Genomic DNA, 21,290 nt, shown 5'->3' with positions numbered 1-21,290 from the left:
TTCACTGAGGAAAGAGTTTAATTTGTAGAACTGTCATATCATTTTCCTGAGGAATGTTCATAATTGTTACAGTTTGAAGTTGTTTTTCTAGATCACTAAAGAGCTGATGAGTAAAGAGACTGGGCCGAGCCTGACAGTTGTGTTCGTTCCTCTGACCAAATCTACAGTGCTGCAAGTAACAAAAATAGCATTGCATCAGTGCTGGATTCAAAATTGAAATCAATCTCTGCATTGAGTAAAGACAAAAATACAGTAAATCAGAGTCAATCCAGGCCTATAGTGGCGAGTCATTCGCATTGAGGGGGTCCCACTTTGGGGTCAGGGGAGGTGGGAGAGTTGGTCCCTTGGGGCCCCAGTGGTGGTTGTTGCACAACAGTCATCGTTTCCTGCTGGGAGGGTTGAACATCTGGTCCCTCTACTGGCAGTTCTTTACATTCAGCATCTTCTCCTGTGGAGGGAAACAACCATATGAAAGAGGAAACAAAGGGAAGGGAACTTAATTGTCAAAGTATCACCTGCATGACACCATGTCCAGCATTACTTTGTTCCAAACAAGTCTTAAAAATGTCAAGTCAATAGTTCTTGCTGTTCCTACATGGACTTTCCACATGTGCACCAGACTCCACCTCCTGCTACTTTACAGGTCATTCAGAAATATTTACAACCTCAGCGCTCCCGTCACGGTCTCACCTTGATCATGGTCTCCAGCTTGATGGCGTCGGCAGCGAACTTGCGGATGCCGTCAGAGAGCTTCTCCACGGCCATGCGGTCCTCGTTGTGTTGCCAGCGGAATTCTTTCTCATCCAGGTGAACCTTCTCCAAATCACAGGCCTTGGCTAAAAAGGGGACAAAAGTGAGATGTAATGAATTGCCATTAGTTTAATTCATCCTTGGTCCAATGGGATTACGTAGTCCCCGTCCCCAGGCCTTTGAAGGACTGGTAGTATGGCTGCAATCTACCAGAATGCTTACGGCATATGGTTTTACTTAAGAGGACCTCATTATCCCCTCAATGGTTTCAGGTGTTTAATGAAGGAAACAATGTCTGCATTGGGATGCAGGATAAATATACCCTTTTTTCAATGCAGACCTGGCCCAGGGGAAGAGACATGAGCATCCATTTAAGAAGCCTCAAAAGAAAAGAAATTGAAATACACAGCAAATTAATTTGTTTTGCTCTGTACGTTTGTAAAGAACAGCCATTGTTGCCAGAGGTTCAAATTGAGACTAAACAAAATGGTTATGAGACACATTCCGACTCATAAGAGACTGCATAACCAATGTTGAAGGGGCCTCAGCAAGTTCTCCTTAGGAGGAGTTTAACAGAAACTTTGTCTTTGACCTGCTAGTGTGTAACAGTAACTTACGGGGCTCAGAGTCTACCTCAAGTGGTCACCCAAGTAGACCTACTTCACCAGCTTTCCTTGAACTGCATGACAGTTTGCACCAATTCAAATTGTTCTTAAAATAGTTATATTGAACAGAACTCAAGTTTTAAAAGTAGCCAAAATATTTGGCTTGAATTAGTGCTTATTCATACAGTACATGGTTACACTCTGCTTTCTGAGGAAACATTGTGTCTGGTGCATGACACCCACATCCCTCCCATCAGCCCCAGCTCCTGTCTGACACTGAGCAGGTTAACATTCAAAATGAAGCCGGAGTGTGAGAATGCAGATTACATTCACAGCATCATGTAAGAGTCCTGAAGATACAATCTAGAGTTAAAGTGTAAGGGATGAGAGCTTCTTCCATGTGCTTAGATAACATGTAACCCTCTGTCACAACCATGATACATCATTGATAGTATATTTACTGCATCACTGAACCCATATGATGCAGGGAGAGTTCCATTAGAATATGAACCAATGTTATAACGACACCTGCATGGACCAGACCTGAGATAGAACACCATTTGAAACCCTTTGAAACCCTTCAAATACTTTTAGAGTTCACACTAGACTGCCTGGGGTGCAATATGGCCAGGGTTTGCATTTAACCCTATTCTATTGGTTCATTGAGCCAGGCAAACAGGTAACATTTGAAACCAGGCCTGACGTCTATACAAAAATTATGTGCCCAAGAACGCAAATATGCCTAAATGACTACCGCCCAGTAGCACTCACATCAGTAGCCACGAAGTACTTTGAAAAGGCCAGTCATCCCAGGAACCCTAGACCAGGGATGGGCGAACATAGGCCTGAGGGCCACGTCAGGATTTTGAGGGCTGCCTTTTTTGGGGGACCAATGGTCTGTTAAAAATCAATTTGTGGGGGCCTCCCGAGTGGCGCAGCAGTCTAAGGCACTGCGTTGCAGGGCTCGAGGCGTCACTACAGCCCTGGGTTCAATCCCAAACCCCGTCACAGGTGGCCGTGACTGGAGACCCATGAGGCAGCGCACAATTGGCAGCGTCATCCAGGTTAGGCAGGTCAAGATTCCCTTGTCCCATCATGCTATAGAGACTCGTGGCAGGCTGGACGTATGCACGCTGACAGTCACCAGGTGTACAGCGTTTCCTCTGACACATTGCTGCGGCTGGCTTCTGGTTTAAAACAGGCATTGTCTCAAGAAGCAGTGTGGCTTGGCCGGGTTGAGTTTCAGAGGAAGCACGGCTCTCAACTGTCGCCTCTCGAGTCCATACAGGAGTTGCAGTGATGGGACAAGATCAACTACCAATTGGATAACAAAATTGGGGAGAAGGGGCCAGATTGAGATGCCCGGGGCCTGCACTTTGCCCCAGACCCACTCCAATTCACATACCAACAGATGATGCAAGCTATTGCACTCCACTGTCCTTGCAAAACCTGGTCAAAAGGAACACCTACAAAGCTAAGGACCCTGGGACAAAACACCTCCCTCTGCAACTGGATCCTGGACCTCCAGGTGGCAATGGCAGGCAACACATCTGCCACACTGATCCCCAGTGGTGCGTGCTCAGTCCCCTCCTGTACTCCCATGACTGCTTGGCCAAGAACACCAACACCATCATTTAAGTTTGCCGAGGTCAGAGACTGGCCATGTGGTGCCAGGACAACAACCTCTCCCTCAACGTGCTCAAGACAAAGGATAGGATTGTGGATGACAGGAAAGAGGCCCGAGCACACCCCCAGTCTCATTGACAGGGCTGTAGGTGAGCAGGTTAAGAGTGTCAAGTTCCTTGGTGTCCACAGCACCAAGTTACCATGGTCCAGACACCAAGACAGTTGAAGAGGGCACGACACCTTCCCCTCTCAGGAGACTGAAAACTTGGCATGGGTCCCCAGATCCTCAAAGTTCTAGAGCCGCACCATCGAGAGAATCCTGACCGGTTGTGTCAACGCCTGGTATCGCAACTGCTCGGCAGCCGATCATAAAGGCGCTACAGAGGGTAGTGCGTACGGCCCAGTATGTCACTGGGGCCAAGCTTCCTGCCATCCAGGATTCTATACACTAGGCGGTGTCAGATGAAGGCCACCCCACACATTTTTTTGTTGTCAGACTCCAGTCACCTAGTCAGACTGTTCACTGCACAAAGTCCAAAAGTCTCCTTAATAGCTTCTACCACAAGCCTTAAGACTGCTGAACAATCAAATGGCCAACAGGACTATTTACATAGACTAACCTGTACCCCTGCACATTGGCTCAGGACAGATACCCCCTGTATATAGCCTCATTGTTATTTTATTTAGTAAATATCATCTTAACTGCATTGTTGGTTAGATGCTTATAAGAATTTCACAGTATTCAGTATACATCTGACCACCACAATGTGATAGCAAAACACATGTTCATTCCCAACTGTTCCAGGGAGGGGTAGTGAGGTCATACTAGTATCCTGTAGGGAATAGCAATGAGTCCTGTTACCTTTCTGAACCGTGAGCATTGGCGTGACTGTGCTGTGGTCTTTGCTCAGCTCTCCCAGTAGGCCGGGGGAAATGGTAAGCAGGTCACAGCCGGCCAAGGCCTTGACCTCCCCAGTGTTCCTGAATGAAGCTCCCATCACCACTGTGGTATAGTCATACTTCTTGTAGTGGTTGTAGATCTTGGTCACACTGATCACACCTGAGGGAAGAGAACAAAATAAAGATGTTAATGCCTAATAAAGCCACTCCAGTGCAGTAATGAAGTCATTACACCCATGTCGCCAGGCATGTTATTTATACTCGTAAGGTCTGGGACTGTTGAGGCCAACCTAAAGTTTAGAAGCTAACACTCATGCTATCAAATGGTGGATCAGTCAGCCCATACCTGGGTCCTCATGGGCCTCGTAGCTCTTCTGGGCAGTGTTCTCCTTGTACCAGTCCATGATACGGCCCACAAAGGGTGAGATGAGGGTGACTTTGGCCTCGGCGCAGGCCACCGCCTGGGCGAAGGAGAACAGCAGGGTCATGTTGCAGTGGACCCCGTGCTTCTCCTCCAGCTCCCTGCAGGTACACACATTGACAGGCACATTAAAGGACAGTTAACAGCAGAGCTTCACTGTGCTTCCATGGCTGTCAAAGCAAACATTTTAGATTGACACTAAAATTATTTCTAGGTTGGAGGTAAACTGACAGAACATAGCAGGTAAATGGTTTAACCCATTTGAATCAAATTACAGTTTTGGCAAAACAAAAACGGCATGTTTTGAAAATATTCTACTTTACTGTGACAAAATGCCTCTAAGGTAGATGACTCATGTCCTTCCCTCCCCCTCCATCTCACACACCTGCCAGCCTGGATGCCTTCCCATGTTGAGGAGAGCTTGATGAGAACACGGTCCTTCTTGATACCAGCCTCTTCATACAAGGCAATGAGCCCCAGGGCCCGAGACACCATCTCATCCTTATCGTACGAAAGCCTAATGTCAAGTGGAAGAGGTTGAGTTAGTCAGTCTAAATATTAACGCTTATTATTTGGTAGAGCCATTTTATGTGGACTCCATACCAGTCATTTGAGTCTGAGGCTCTGCTGTGAATGTGAAAGACTTTGTTCAGTGAGATGAGTCAACTTAAAGGATCAACTTAAAGGATCAACTTGCTGCCCTGATCTGTAAAGGCTCCAGGTTGCATTTGAGGCAACAAGTCCATTCAGCTATTTTGTGGAATTGTGTATTTTTTACCTGTAATTTCATATGAAACATTCCCCTCCCCATAGCCATGATCAATTTCTATGTTCAGACGTTCATATTGAAAATGTATGAGTGGGTGTTATTCTGATAGCTGGTGTCGACAGATACAAAGCACGTCACGAGCGACTTGTGTAGGCCCGAGCGGCGCAGGAGGCTTCCTGTACCTGGCGTCTACCTCCGTGGAGACCCTGCCTGGGATCTTCTTCAGGATCTCCAGGCCGAAGCTCACAAACAGCTTGTCCATGGTGTTGGTGACCTGCTCCTCCTCAGGTCTGATGGACATAGGAACAGGATACTGGTGAGGTGCAATACCTCAAGCATAGCAAACATGTGATCATAGCTTTCAGCAGTAGACTAAGGATTTATTAACCAAGTAATTACTTAGAGTACACCAGACATTGAGTTGCACCCCCACCTCCTTTAACCAGTCTGCTCCCAGTCTACACTGATTTTATTTAACCAGGTAGGCAAGTTGAGAACAAGTTCTCATTTACAACTGCGACCTGGCCAAGATAAAGCAAAGCAGTTAGACACTTGGAGTAAAACATACAGTAGAAAAATAAGTCTATATACAATGTGAGCAAATGAGGTGAGATATGGGAGGTAAAGGCAATAAATATGCCATGGTGGCAAAGTAAATACAATATAGCAATTAAAACACTGGAATGGTAGATTTGACAGTAGATGTGTGCAAAGTAGAAATACTGGGGTGCAAAATAAATACAGTAGGGGAAGTGGTAGTTGTTTAGGCTATGTACAGGTGCAGTGATCTGTGAGCTGCTCTGACAGTTGGTGCTTAAAGCTAGTGAAGAAGATTAGCGTTTCCAGTTTCAGAGATTATTGTAGTTCGTTCCAGTCATTGGCAGCAGAGAACTGGAAGGAGAGGCGGCCAAAGGAGGAATTGGCTTTGGGGGTGACAAGTGAGATATACCTGCTGGACCGCGTGCTACGGGTGGGTGCAGCCATGGTGACCAGCGAGCAGAGGTAAGGCGGGACTTAATATAGCAGGGTCTTGTAGATGACCTGGAGCCAGTGGGTTTGGCGATGAGTATGAAGTGAGGGCCAGCCAACGAGAGCGTACAGGTCGCAGTGGTGGTTAGTATATGTGGCTTTGGTGACAACAGATGGCACTGTGATAGACTGCATCACATTTGTTGAGTAAAGTGTTGTAGGCTATTTTGTAAATGACAGCGCCAAAGTCGAGGATCGGTAAGATGGACAGTTTTATGATGGTATGTTTGGCAGCATGAGTGAAGGATGCTTTGTTGTGAAATAGGAAGCTAATTCTAGATTTAACTTTGGATTGGAGATGTTTGATATGGGTCTGGAAGGAGAGTTTACAGTCTAGCCAGACACCTAGGTATTTGTAGTTCTCCACATATTCTAAGTCAGAACCACCCAGAGTAGTGATGCTGGACGGGAGGGCAGGTGCAGGCAGCAAATCGGTTGAAGAGCATGCATTTAGTTTTATTTGTATTTAAGAGCAGTTGGAGGCCAAGGAAGGAGAGTTGTATGGCATTGAAACTCATCTGGAGGGTTGTTAAGTGTCCAAAGGGCCAGAAGTATACAGAATGGTGTCGTCTGCGTAGAGGTGGATCAGTGACTCACCAGCAGCAAGAGCGACATCATTGATATATACAGAGAAGTCGGCCCAAGAATTGAACCCTGTGGCACCCCATAGAGACTGCCAGAGGCCCAGACAACAGGCTCTAAGATTTGACACTAAACTCTGTCGGATTGAAGTGGATTTAACAAGTGACATAGGCTCATAGCTTTCACCTGGTCAGTCACATGGAAAGAGCAGGTGTTGTTAATGTGTATATTTAAGCAGTAAGGCCCAGAGGGTGTGGTATATGGCCAAAATACACTACGGCTAAGGGCTGTTCTAATGCACAACACAAGTGTCTGTATACAGACCTTAGCATATTGGCCACATAACAAATCAAGGTGCCTTATTGCGATTACACTTACCAACGTAATCAGAGCAGTAAAAAAAAAAAAAAGTTTCTACCTGTGGTACAGTCAGGTCAACAGCCGTGGTATATCTATCAGCATTCAGGGCTCAAACTACCCACTTTATTAAGTGCTGCAATAAACTGGAAATGTTCATTCACTTTCCAGTATTCATGTTCTCACCTCAATCCTACTCAATGCATTCCATTTGGCACTGATTCATATTCTCTAAAGTACATTAGAGGCTTGGAAATATGACATTCTAAACAAGGCAACTAATGAATAGGAAAGCCCAAAACTGATGTCTTCAGATGTACTTTAGTGGCATGGAAATATTTGTTCTTTAGACTAAATGATAGGCGCCATTTGCAAATGGACACCTCAAAGTTGTCAGTCACCAAGACAATGTTCATAACGGGGCGAAGCGACCGTGGAACACATGTAGTTTGCAGGCATGTGCGAGGCAAGGCAGACTGATCAGCACCCTCAGGGCACCTGCATTGTTAACACTTATCTTGAGCAAAGGGAAAACGCCTGGTTCTTTGTTCACTCGAAATCCCATTGTTTAAAAGGGGAGGTCAGTGGAGTCACTGAACTACTATACAAATGTAGAAGCAGTGCAGAGATGCAATATGACTACATGAGCTTATTTCACCAATCATTGAAACAGTAGGGGTTGTAAACATTTCAGAGTGCCCATCTTACCCGCCCTTGGCGATGCCGTATTTGATGGCCTGGTCGACCAGATGCTGGTAGGCGGCCATCTTGGCAGCAGCCAGGATGAGGGAGGGGTTGGTGGTGGCATCCTGGGGCTTGTACTCTTCAATGGCTGTTCAGAGAAGTGGGAGAGACAACAAGTTAAGAACAGCTCACAACACTAGGTGTTCATAGCCTCACTAGACCTACGCATGAAAAATGAGAAAGTGGCCATAGTACTGTTTGTCCATTTAGACACCGTAGCCAGTACACTTCCTCAAAATAATCTGAAAAACATTAAACAGATTTCTTAGTGACGTATTTGCCAAGGAGATCTCACAATTTTACATGAGCTGTTTGGTGCAGTATTTCAATGAAAAAGAGTCACTTGTTGAATAACAAATACTTTGAAGAAACCCCACTGTTGACCAATCACCTACAAGTGGGCGTAGACTTTGGCTTCAAACTTCAGCTTGCCGCCAGAAAAGTCCAAAAATTAACAAAAACATAGTGCAGGAACTCAACCGAACTGTTTCGTCTGGGAAGCATGCGGACGCCTTAAGTCCCAAGGTACATACAAGCCTTCATAGGACACAACTTCATTCACCAATCTTATCCTGAGATGTGTAGCCTAGTAGTGAAGCATCCTAGGAGAAGGTCTAATACAGAGTGCAACATTGGGGTAAGAGTGAAAATTTGAATAAAAATCCCAAAATAAATATTTTACCTTTATTTAACTAGGCAAGTTAGTTGACAAATTCTTATTTTCCAATGACGGCTTAGGAACAGTGGGTTAACTACCTTGTCAGCTCGGGGATTCGATCTTGCAACCTTTCGGTTACTAGTCCAATGCGCTAACCACTAGGCTACCTGCCACCCACTGCAATACAAAAAGGTTTTATTTTCAAGTTACAACACAATTGTTTTGCTATTCCTACTTTGCACTGGAGGGCCTTTACTATAGCCTTGTTAGTCTAAGGTCAGGGTACTCGCCGGTTACAGTTTTGATTAGTATAGTCCCATCGTTGTGATATGCCATGTCAGCTACAGTGAGGGAGGCCTGTGGCGATGGGCTTTAGACCAGCTGGCCAAGCGTCTGCCACTGACAGGGAGTAGGCAACACAATGAAGCACAAAGGCCCCCTGTGTTACTCTGAAAACAACTAACACATTCTAGGGTCTCACCATCTCATTCTGGTCAAATACCCTACTCTTTTAGCCAGTCCTTATGGCTGGATCTGTCACAGGCAGTGATTATCAATCCATTCCCACCCATGTTATCACCATTATGTATTACTGCCAGTGATTAAACAAGCCAAAATAGCATATCCAAACACACCGTTTGTGAATGAACAGTACAAACTTCTGGTAGCTGAATTATCTGTTGGAAGTTTTTGGAGAAAGATTAGATTATCAGGCAGGCAGAAAATATTGTGTTTGTGGAAAAACATGCAGACAATTCTCCACGTCAAGAGCTTTGGATTCACTTTATCAAGACAGATTGTGTAACTGTTCAATGAGAGCTTGAGGCATACCCCAGGGGGTCAGATATTTGGATTAAGCCTACACTTCAAATACCTGGTAGTTATATAGAATGTATGTATTAAGACACACCCAAATTAGAAACCAAAGTTCCTGTCCTTTTCACTACAGTTCAATGATTATGTGCCACATCTGCAGTAACCACACTGAGTACAAAAGTAGTTAGAGTAACATGGCATGTTAAAAGGGCAACTTCAGGCTAAAGTGTTACTGCAATTTGCAGACTACTTCCCATGTGTTATGCACACCAGATGACTGCCATGCATAAACACTAGAGATGACCATGTGTTATGCACACCAGATGACTGCCATGCATAAACACTAGAGATGACCATGTGTTATACACACCAGATGACTGCCATGCATAAACACTAGAGATGACCATGTGTTATACACACCAGATGACTGCCATGCATAAACACTAGAGATGACCATGTGTTTCCCACATGGTTCAGGAAGAGTACAGGGTTGCACTTTTAACCATGCACTGACAAATTTCATAGAAAAAAAAAAGGGTTGCTCAAATTGATCAAGCTTGTGCTTGCAACCAGTCAATCTGACAGATGACACGTGTGGGTTTTACAACATGTAAGGATAGGTAGATGCCATAAGTGTGTTCCTTTGAGAAAAGTAATGAGGCACTTTTCATTTGTTGTTTCTTTAAGTAATTCTCATAGCAGAAGCCCTCATGTCTGTTGGTGAGGTCTTTTCTTGAAGGAATAAGGCTTAGCTAAATCAGTCCAGCCATATAAGCCTACACAGAGACCAACCCTAAGATGAGACACACTATCCACCCCCATTTGAACAAAGACAGCAACTGGCAAGATAAAGCATGTTCTGTGCCAATGTAATCTGATGCATTTATTCCATTGAAAGCGATTAAATGTACACCCTCCCCATCATTGGGATAACTGAGGAATTGTACAACTTACTGAGCTGTTCACCATTCTGCATGCCAGCAAAATATTGTCAATGAGAACACACTTAAGCCATCACGAGTTATAAAGTTATTTAAGCTAAGGTAGACCATTTATTAGGCTTTGCAATATGGACAAACATCCATATGATATCACACTATATGCCAGACAAGAGTTTAATTGAACTTGATCAAGTTTGAAAGTGATTGTTCCTGTTTTAATCCTACTGGACATGACCCACTGGTAAAATGACTGTAGCACCATAACAACATACAATACTAACTGATGTGGTTCAACTGTCCTTCAGTATTGCAGTCAGGGTTTCACAGTCTTCAAACCAGTTGACCAATGAATGCACTGTGTCGCACAAGAGTTGGCCAGTGAGGTCCTTTCACAATGGGATTTGGCCAAGCGCACCCTTTCACAACATGGAATCGGGCCTATGGGTACATCAAGGTCCCTCTCACCACAGTCTAAAAACTGAACTACTGAGGCATGAAGCAAGGTCAGATTCCTTGGTCAATCTTCAGAATCATAGGCCATTTGAGTGACTGGTCCTATAGACACATTCTTCAGGTTTTCTATAGAGAACAAAAACATTTGAAAATAACCCTGTCCTAAAGACTACTGCATTCAGGGAACAAAACCTGTGAAGCTCCAACACCCCTTCACTTATCCTGAGAAGAAACATTCTGTGTAGACTGAAGCAGCATGTCATCAAAGCCTATCCACTTACAGTGTGCCCCATTTGAGCCTGGTTAACTTTACCCTGTGGCAGGTAAACCGTTTCTGTCTTGTCATCCTGACTTACAGTGTGCCCCATTTGAGCCTGGTTAACTTTACCCTGTGGCAGGTAAACCGTTTCTGTCTTGTCATCCTGACTTACAGTGCAAGCATGAGGAAATGTTTGGTTTACACCACAATGGATTACATCATTCCTACTTCCTTATTCAAACGGAAGAGGAACCAGTTCTCTGAATCTGGGAGACAGTAATGTCAGTCGAGGGCAGTGAACATGGCATTTGTATAAATCATATGTAGCTAACCAACTACGCTGAACGGTATTTTAGGTTGTCTTCTGCATTTAGTGTTATTTTACTAAACCCCATTAGTTTCACGTGGGAGAACCAATGTTGAGTAGTTGGGCGTGACAGCGTTAACGTGCGTGCCCTGACAGGAGTACGTCAGTTTTAAAATTGCAATTCCTGTTTGATAGCTCACAACGTCTTCTAAATTTGACAACCTGAAAATAGAAACGCATAACTATATATAGTTCCCATAGTTAGTTAACATTAGCGACCAAGTTGCAATGCTTGGAACGTGCAAGAGCCGTGGTTATAACTAGCTAACGTTAACCATAAGTGCAGTAAGTTAATTATTAGCCAAACATGATACGACAGCTAGCTAGCAACATTAATTTAAAAGCTAAAAACATAGAAGTTTATCGGAATTCATATTCGAGCAGACTACAATTAGTAGATAACGTTAACGCAGCTATAAACATGCAACATGTTACATCAATGTGTTCTAGCGAATGCCTGCCTGGCCTTGGCTAGTAACGTTAGTGCATTGCGTTCAATCCAATCTGTTACCGTTGAAGTCTCCGGTGTCCGCCACGACCACCGTGTGTTTCTTCAGCTGCTCCAACGCAGACTCCATCTTTCGCCGTTTGTCTGGTGACACACTACTCATGATGAAGGGAAACAAGAGAGCTTTTATATTCACAAAGCACGTGAGACAGACGGAATTTTGGATCGACGAAAGCGCGGTGTGGACGGCGGCGCTCGGAAGCTGGAGAGACAGGGGCGCGCACGTTGGCTGTTTGAAATCGGTTTGAAGCAACAAGTTGCTCTCGTCCAATGGAGAACGATACTTGCTCTCACGCCTCGTACTGCTACTTGAATTGGCCAATAGAATGACTTGTCGGGGAAGTAGTTCATAGACCTCTTGTGTATATTTAAGGTGCATATGCATCAGGTGTTGTACACAGTATGTCTTTTTTCATTGCTCTGATTATGAAAACATACTAAAAGCAAAGAAACAAAGGAAAATACCAAGATTGTTGGTTGTGTCAAGGTTGTAGGCTCATGCACTTCATATTTGAATAGATGAATATAATGTAGTACAAAGTCCATCTGTAATAGATAATGCAGGATATAATCTGTAATGAATTAACAAAATCTTACCTACATAACTTGATAAACATATTAGTTTACAATATTTAGCTGAGCTGAAGAACTCATGACACTGTTGAACAAGTCAGCCACGCACAGAAGTAATGGGGAACATTCAGTTCGACTATAAAATTCAAGTATGGAATGCAATTAACTACTTTATCTACGTAAATCATACTTGATAATGTGGGTTACAAAAACAAATGAAAAAGCTACCATTTATAATAAAGATAAGAATAATAAAAAACAACGTAACTATTTTGCCTTGATAGATGTCTTTGTGTATGTATATTCAGGGTACATACAGGATATGACAAACAGTGTGTTGGACACCTTTTAGTTCATTGCTCTGATTAACAACCTAACATTAGGCCTGGCAAAACATCTCAAATGAAAATACCAGGGCCCGCTTTCCCGAATACAGGTTACACCTAGTCCTGGATTCAAAATCATTCTTGTTGAAGAGATTGTTGAAAGTATGTTATGGTCCCAGGACTAGGCATAATCTGGATGTGTAAAAACAACATTTACATTTAAGTCATTTAGCAGACGCTCTTATCCAGAGCGACTTACAAATTGGTGCATTCACCTTATGACATCCAGTGGAACAGTAGTGCATCTAAATCTTTTAAGGGGGGGTGAGAGGGATTACTTTATCCTATCCTAGGTATTCCTAGAGAGTTTGGTCATGGCAATGAGTTAGTTGCAGGCTTCTGCACTTGCTTTAGCGAGGGATTTGTGACTGTTCCAGAATTGGGCAGCAGGTAGCCTCGGGGTTAGAGTGTTGGGCCAGCAACTGAAAGGTCACTGGGTTGAATCCCGGAGCCGACAAGGTGAAAGAAATCTGTTGCTGGGCCCTTGAGCAAGGTGCTTAACCCAATTGCCCCAGGGGAGCTGGACAATGGTGACCCTGGCCGTGACCCCACTCACTGAGGGTGTCTTAGGGGCAGTTGGGATATGCAACAAACACGTTTCCATTACACACTTGTGTGCAACAGGACAAATAAGACCCCCCCCAAAAAAAAGTATTATTATTTCATTCTATCAATGTTGGCACAGAGTTTGAAAGCCCCCAGTATATCCACTTTAATGTCAAGTTACAACAACACATGATGATTGTCATCTGGTAGATCTTGGTGTTAGAGCAGTGTCCTGAAAGAAAGCAGCTGTTCTGTAGAAGAGATTTACAACACACAAAATTGCATGAATGAATGACAGCGATAGTCAGAGAAATTGTCTAAGGCACATGCAGATGGTACCAAGGTTAACATAAGATATGTCCTGTGCTGTTTGTCATTATCACATAAATGAACAGGAGTCCCTAATGCTAGCAGGGATCTGGGCTTTCCTCACTGCTCTGTAATTGAACCTTCTTATGAACAGTCCTCATATGTTTCTTCAAGGTTGTCATCTGACTGAAGCATTTTCCGCAACTGTCACACCTAAAAGGCTTTTCTCCCGTGTGAATGCGCTGGTGGCGTTTTAGGTCACTTACTGAAATAAAGCCCTTCTCACAGTCGGCACACCGATAGGGTCTTTCCCCTGTGTGTACCCTCATATGCTCATTCAGTCGGTTTCGCCTGAAGCTTTTGCCACAAACGCTGCACTGGTATGGTTTCTCTCCTGTGTGAGTCCTCATGTGTGTGCCCAGATCCCCCTTGCGGCTGAAGCACTTACCACATTCTTTGCACCAATGTGGCCTCTCCCCTGTGTGAATTCTCTGATGTGTTTTTAAATGGTTGTTATTAGTAAACCTTCTCCTGCACACAGGGCACTTGTATGGTCTATCACCTGTGTGAGCCACCATTGGTGCTCTCAGCTCACTGGTTATCCCAGTGTCAAGAGGACTTTGTCCTTTCTTTGCCTGTGTATGTTTTGACTTTGACATGGTCTGAGAGTTACTGGTGGATTCTGATGCCCCGTAGTCCTCTCCATCATGATTGGTTTTGATCAGTTCTGTTGAGTTGGTGGGAAGAGAGTCCCTCTTGCTGTTCTTCCCAATTTGGTAAAGGTATGAGCTCTGGGGTGAGTCCTGATCACTGGCACTTTCCACACAGGGGGGAATGAATATGGTCTCTGTGTCCTCTTGATCACTCCACTCCTGCTTAGAGGGAAGCTCCTCTCCAGAGACAGAGACAGTGAGCTGCTGGGGGTCTGAAAGCAAAGATGGGAAAGTTACTCACCATTGAGATATATCAACACACTTCACTTTTACTTCTTCCCCTTAGCTCGCAACACATTTACAGACTAGACTCACACTAACATTACAGAGTGCAGTGAGAAGTGATCCCTATCTAATTCCGATGCCTGATTAGCTAGCTAATAACAATCGAGGTTCAGCACAGTTCAGCAGTCATTAACTAGTCCTATGGTTGTCACAGTTGTCTAACTAGCTAGATAATAATCGTAATAATGTTTACAGAACCATAGGTTGCTGATTCGTCTTACACACCTGGTATTTGTGATTCTCTATCAGGTTTGAAACCGAAATCTAGCAACAGCCTCCGTAGATGGTCGTTCTCCACTTTTGATCTGGAGACTTCTTCCTGGTACGCTGTTATAGTCTTCTCCACTGCCCCGAATATATCCACAGCCGCCGCAGTTAATCGGGCAGTAAGAAACGCATTCAACGAATGTAGTTTAGACATTTTAGGTTTAATAAGGTAATAACATTGAGCCACGACAAAGATTAAGGATATATGTGTTGAACAGGACTAGGACGTAAACAGAGAAAAGTAAGAACATGTTGTCGTAAAAAAAGTCGTAAACACTGCCTCTGTTTTTTCATGGTTCATTTATTGGCTGAAACGTCGTAACCGACATTGCACTGCCACCTGCTGTACTGGAATAATAGCCGTTGTTCTTATAGCTCACTGCACATAGAAAGGACAGGGCAGAATGGGTATGGATGGATTGATTACATTTAGCACAGTGATGCTCCATATACGCATCAGCAACTGCTAATGAAGTCACTGAAACCCGTAACAAAGAGTTGCAGTCTGTTTTGGAACGGGTGGCCAGTAATAAACTGGTCCTGAACATCTCTAAAACCAAGAGCATTGTATTTGGTACAAATCATTCCCTAAGTTCTAGACCTCAGCTGAATCTGGTAATGAATATTGTGGCTGTTGAACAAGTTGGGGAGACTAAATTACTTGGTGTTGGCTAAGAGTTGAGGGGCGACTGACTGCATCACTTCTTCTTTTCATAAGAAACATTGTGTTGAAATTTCTAATTTGTTTGCATAGTCAACACACACACACACACACACACACACACACACACACACACACACACACACACACACACACACACACACACACACACACACACACACACACACACACACACCACCAGAGGTCTTTTCACAGTCCCCAAATCCAGAACAAATTCAAGAAAGCGTACAGTATTATATAGAGACATTATTGCATGGAACTCCCTTCCATTTCATATTGCTCAAATGAACAGCAAACCTGGTTTTAAAAAACAGATAAAGCAACACCTCACGGCACAACGCCTCTCTCCTATTTGACCTAGATAGTTTGTATGTATTGATATGTAGGCTACGTGTGCCATTTTTAAATTGATATAGTTCTGGCCTTGTCTATTAATGTTCTGTATTATGTTTCATGTTTTGCGTTGAACCCCAGGAAGAGTAGCTGCTGCTTTCACAACAGCTAATGTGGATCCTAATAAAATACTGTGTACCATAACTCTCCTCCGGACCCACAAACCTTTCACTATTTTGTTGTAGCTGTGAACTAGCTCACCTGATTCACCTATTCAAGGGCTTGGTAATGAATCATTATTTGGGGGGTGATATATTTGTCCTGACATTTTTTGTTGTTGTATATCCCAAATCTCCCTGAGACACCCGCAGGGAGGGGGGTCATGAACAGGGTAACCGTTGTACAGCACCTCTGGAGCAGTTAGGGTTAAGTGCCTTGCTCAACGGCAGAGCAACACATTTGTTGTTGTTGCATATCCCAAATCTCCCTGAGACACCCGCAGGGAGGGGGGTCATGAACAGGGTAACCGTTGTACAGCACCTCTGGAGCAGTTAGGGTTAAGTGCCTTGCTCAACGGTAGAGCAACACATTTGTTGTTGTTGCATATCCCAAATCTCCCTGAGACACCCGCAGGGAGGGGGGTCATGAACAGGGTAACCGTTGTACAGCACCCCTGGAGCAGTTAGGGTTAAGTGCCTTGCTCAACGGCAGAGCAACACATTTTTTCACCTAATTAGTTAACAAGTTGAATCAGGGGCGCTAACTCTGGAACACATCAAATAACTGGAATGACTGGGGGTCGCTGAGGAGAAGTTTGAGATCTGCTGATTTAGCAGAAACTCTTATCCAGAGCGACTTACAGGAGCGATTAGTGTTAAGTGCTTTGCTCAAGGGCACATCTACAGATGTTTCACCTAGTCTGATCGGGGATTCAAACCAGCAACCTTTCAGTTACTGACACAACGCTCTTAACTACTAGGCTACCTGACGCCCTGGATCATGAACGGTCACTTTTCTACCACGTTTCCATCTATCACATTTCCATCTACCACATTTCCATCTACCTGAGCAGAGTTTTGATGAAAAATAGGCTGTCATAATAACGGTCTCTTGTTAACCAAGTCATATTTACTGAACAATGAGCCTTGCAACAAATATCCTTGGAGTGCACATAGTGTACAAAAGTGGAGAAACTCCATCTCTGCTCCCAAGTCGACAGACAGTCATTCATAAAACTAAAACATGTTTCAGATGTCCTGAGTAAGATTCTACCATAGGGACTCAGGGTGTTAGAAATGCAGTCTTTGTGCTATATAGAAACAGCAGTGAGTTTCCATGTTGATCATTTTTTTATTGATACCAACAGAAAGCACCAACAACGGCTGAAAGGTACAGACAGATAAAGGTTCACTTTGAGATGAAAGTTACAAATGGACCATGTATCAAAACAAGTGAATAAAAATGAACATTGAATGTGAACATTGAAACATGTAAACGATATTGCTGAAACATGCATTGCGCTACACAGATTTCTCCCTGTGTATGTCCCATCTTGAGTTCTCACATCTTCTCTCATGGAACAGCAGTTGCCGCAGATGTGTGTGTCATCATGTGTTTCTTCAGGGTTACATTGAGCCTAAAGCATTCGCCGCAATCATGACATCGATAGGGTTTCTCTCCCGTGTGAGTCCTCATGTGCTCTGTCACTTTTTCCTTTCGGTTGAAGCACTTCCCACAATCTTGGCACTGATGCTGTTTGCCTCCTGTGTGAACTTCTTGCATGTGGCGACTTAGATTTAGAACACCTAATCCACACACAGCGCACCTGCACAACAACTTATTCCCCGTGTGACTCGCCATATGCGCTCTCAGGTTTCCTTGCAGTGCGTAGCATTTGCCACATTGCATACAGCTGTATGGTTTTGCTCCACTGTGGGATGTCATATGGTCTGTCAGGTGCTCCTTCCGCGTGTAGCATTTCCCACATACATTGCATTGATGTGGTCTCTCTCCTGTGTGGAGCTTCTTGTGACGACTTAAGTGACTTGGAAATGTAAAGCATCTGGCACAGAAAGGGCACTTGTGTGGCTTCTCCCCTGTGTGTGTCCTCATGTGAAGTATCAGTCTCGTGTTTAGACCGAAGCGTTTGCCACATTCATGGCAGCAGAACGATTTCTCCCCTGTGTGAGTTAGCATATGCATCGTTAGGCTATTCTTGCGGTTGAAGCATTTACCACAGTCTTTGCACTCGTATGGTTTCTCACCTGTGTGAGTTCTCTTGTGTATTTCCAAATGACAAGGTCTGTCATAGGTTGCCGTGCACTCGGTACAACTGTAGAGCCTCTTCCTTGTGTGAAGCCTCAATGGCGCTTTCAACTCACTGGTTGTCTTGCCCTCGGTGCAGATATAAGATATTTGTCCTTTCTTTAACCGTGTTCTCTTCATTTTGAGAGGCTTTAATTGTGTGAGGGGAGTGTCACTGGTAGATTCTGATATTTTGTTGTCCTCTCCATCTGGATTTGTTTGGATCGGTTCTGCTACAATGGTGGGAAGGGAGTTCTTCAGAGTTTGGTAAAGTCGTGAGCACTCGGGTGAGTCCTGATCACTGTTGATTTCCACACAGGGGGAAATTAATATGGACTCGATGATCTCTTGATCGCTCCACTCCTCCTCACAGTGCTGCTGCTCAGGGGGAACCTCATCTCCAGAAACAGTGAGAGTGAGCTGCGGGGGGTCTGGAAAGAAAGATATGAAATAACTTTCAAGAAAAATCTATACATTTCAATAAATAATCACCCGCTGTGACTTGAGACTGTAATGACATAATTTATTAGCTAATGTTAGTATAATTGACATACACAGCGTTATATATTTGCTTTTATTAAGGCTGGTGTATTTGAGCCAGGTGCCCCATTCAAATCCCACGGTAAAGTCGTCACAAAACAAAAGTGATTAATTAGCACACGTAGAGTAGGATTCTGTGTTTTCACATGCAAACGTGATTGCTTTTGATAAATACACTTAATCTGCCTTCCAAACTAGATTGAAAAGCCTAACATATTTAATGGAACAGAGATGTTGTATGTTTCCGGACGATGCACCATGCTGGCTTGTCGACAACATGACCGAGCGGCGCAGATGACTGTTCCATTTGAAAAGGATGCTCCTCCTTCACCACTTTCGCCTGTTCACATCACGGGCCATAGACCGGTGCTCCGGCTCAGCATAATCGAAACCGCTCAATGAGTGACGTATTTAAAGGGCAGTGACCCTGCTGACAGCGTTCCCAAACCCATAACGTAGCAGGCGTAAAAGAAACGAAATCCCATACAGTACACACTGGTATTGATAATAATTTTAAAAAATGTCAGTGGATTTAAACGTGAGCTTGTCCGAGGTGTCGCTCGACGACAATTGCATTGGAGCTGCGATTGGTTGCCAAATAGTCGGTGGCGGGGCTTAACGAAGGGTCAACACTAGTGTGTAAATACACCAGTGTTGCCAAAAGCAGCTAATGGCAAGCTTGTTGATAGTTTACCTGCTTTGTGTAATTTTACATCGGGATTAAAAACCGAATCCAGCAGCCTCTGTAGGCGTTGAGTTTCCTCCTTTGAACGAGAGATCTCATCCTGGTACTCGGCAAACGCTTTTTCCACTGCCACGGATATCTCTACGGCCACTGTTGTTAATCGGTCGGAGAAAAACGCTTGCAACAACTGTAACTTGGACATTTTCTGTGGAATGACTGTCGGAGGGAGATTCGTTCATGCAACACTTCCTGCGAGGAACTGCGTCTAGAACCACAGAGTAAGAGCTGACTGTTCATTGCCTGAATAGAGCAAAACATAAATTGTGCTACCGCCACCTGGTGCTTGTACTGGAGGAGCGCACGTGAACCAACCCAACTCTGTGCGCAAACATCATTTAAACAAATAGAGTTCAGTCTGAGTCGCCATGTCCGAGGTTTTCCTGGTTTGGGCTACAATTATGGACATTTTCGGGAATTTGAATCAAGGCTTCAGATCAATTGAAGAGTATATGTATTGATTTTAATCTGACTCAATTGATCTCAAAACCCACACAGCTAAATGTGAAAACCCCTGTTAACTCTTAATTGATTGATTTCATTCTTACAAATAACCCCCACAAATATTTGTCTAGTAGAGTATTTGCATCTGATCTCAGTGATCTTTGTCCCATAGTATGTATTAGTATACGAAACAGATGAAAATACTAATCCTTGTTTAATTAAGAAGATAAATTGCAAAAAGTTATTTTTAATGCCATGTTCTACTCTGATTGAGCCGCCGTCCCCTGTATTCCTGACCCTGAGTTGGCTCTAGAACATGTGTCCTCCATATTTACTCCTCTGGCAGATAAACACGTCTCTTTTAAACAATTCAGAGTCAAAGATAGATCGAACCCTTGGTTTTCTTCTGAATTATATTGAGTTTATTCAGAAGAGAAATAATGCCTGGGCTAAAGCAAGAGGAACTGACTCTGGTGGACTGGCAATCTTTCAGACAATTGAGAAACTGATGTACTATCTTGATGAAGACAGATAAATCAACCGACAGCTTTTCAAGCTCTATCTCAACATTTTAGAAAACAGTAAATCCACTGAAGCGTACAAATTCCTCTTCTTTCCTGCCTATGAATGCAGGTAAAACGAAGTATATGTTGTTCTCTAGAGCGCATGAAAATAAGTCTGATTTAAGCACATGTACTTTGGATGGTGTCCACATTGATTGTGTCCGTGCTTACAAATATATGGCATCTGGATAGATGAAAAGCTGTCTTTTATAAAACACATTGATGAGTTAGTTAATAAACTGAGTATAAAAATGTGCTTCTTCTATAAAAATATAGGTCTTGCCTCTCGCTAAATAGTAGAAAGCAGATTATTCAATTAACGTTCCTATCGGCCTAGATTATGGCGACATCATCTATATGAATGCGGCTGCCAATTCATTAAAGCCGTTAGATTTGATTTATTATTTGAACGTTATTTTACCAGGTAAATTGACTGAGAACACGTTCTCATTTACAGCAACGACCTGTTAGTCGTTACAGGGGAGCGGAGGGGGATAAATGAGCCAATTGTAAACTGGGGATGATTAGGTGACCGTGATGGTATGAGGGACAGCTTGGGAATTTAGCCAGGACACCAGGGTTAACACCCCTACTCTTACGATAAGTGCCATGGGATCTTTCATGACCTCAGAGAGTCAGGGCACCTGTTTAACATCCCATCCAAAAGTTTGCACCCTACACTGGGCAATGTCCCCAATCACTGCCCTGGGGCATTGGGATATTTTTTAGACCAGATGAAAGAGTGCTTCCTGCTGTCCCTCCAACAGCATGTGGTCTCCCAGCCCTACAGGGTGAAACCACAATGACAGTGAAGTCAG

General features: G+C 43.8%; 3 protein-coding genes across 3 annotated transcripts; all 3 read right to left on the bottom strand.

Moving 5' to 3' along the window:
- Positions 1-11,983, bottom strand: taldo1 (transaldolase 1). Its single transcript, XM_065012286.1, has 8 exons — positions 11,789-11,983; positions 7,748-7,871; positions 5,254-5,361; positions 4,688-4,819; positions 4,228-4,403; positions 3,844-4,041; positions 691-836; positions 1-448 (listed from the first exon to the last, which is right to left on the bottom strand). Exons 1-8 carry the CDS (start codon positions 11,886-11,888, stop codon positions 416-418), a joined length of 1,017 nt encoding a protein of 338 aa, XP_064868358.1. The 5' UTR covers positions 11,889-11,983; the 3' UTR covers positions 1-415.
- A 1,620-nt stretch (positions 11,984-13,603) lies between these two features.
- LOC115116801 (zinc finger protein 572-like) lies at positions 13,604-15,116 on the bottom strand. The gene is made up of 2 exons (XM_029645281.2): positions 14,823-15,116; positions 13,604-14,524 (listed from the first exon to the last, which is right to left on the bottom strand). The coding sequence occupies exons 1-2, from the start codon at positions 15,016-15,018 to the stop codon at positions 13,698-13,700; spliced, it is 1,023 nt and encodes a 340-aa protein (XP_029501141.2). The 5' UTR covers positions 15,019-15,116; the 3' UTR covers positions 13,604-13,697.
- Positions 15,117-17,209: 2,093 nt separating this feature from the next.
- On the bottom strand, positions 17,210-19,692 carry LOC135565395 (oocyte zinc finger protein XlCOF22-like). Its single transcript, XM_065012285.1, has 2 exons — positions 19,418-19,692; positions 17,210-18,614 (listed from the first exon to the last, which is right to left on the bottom strand). Exons 1-2 carry the CDS (start codon positions 19,608-19,610, stop codon positions 17,452-17,454), a joined length of 1,356 nt encoding a protein of 451 aa, XP_064868357.1. The 5' UTR covers positions 19,611-19,692; the 3' UTR covers positions 17,210-17,451.
- Between the last annotated feature and the right edge of the window lie 1,598 nt (positions 19,693-21,290).

Source organism: Oncorhynchus nerka, linkage group LG27, assembly GCF_034236695.1.
Source record: "Oncorhynchus nerka isolate Pitt River linkage group LG27, Oner_Uvic_2.0, whole genome shotgun sequence".
In the NCBI taxonomy this organism is placed as follows: Eukaryota; Metazoa; Chordata; class Actinopteri; order Salmoniformes; family Salmonidae; genus Oncorhynchus; species Oncorhynchus nerka.
The sequence above is the reverse complement of the archived record's forward strand: the minus strand, read 5'-3'. Positions and strand labels throughout refer to the sequence as shown.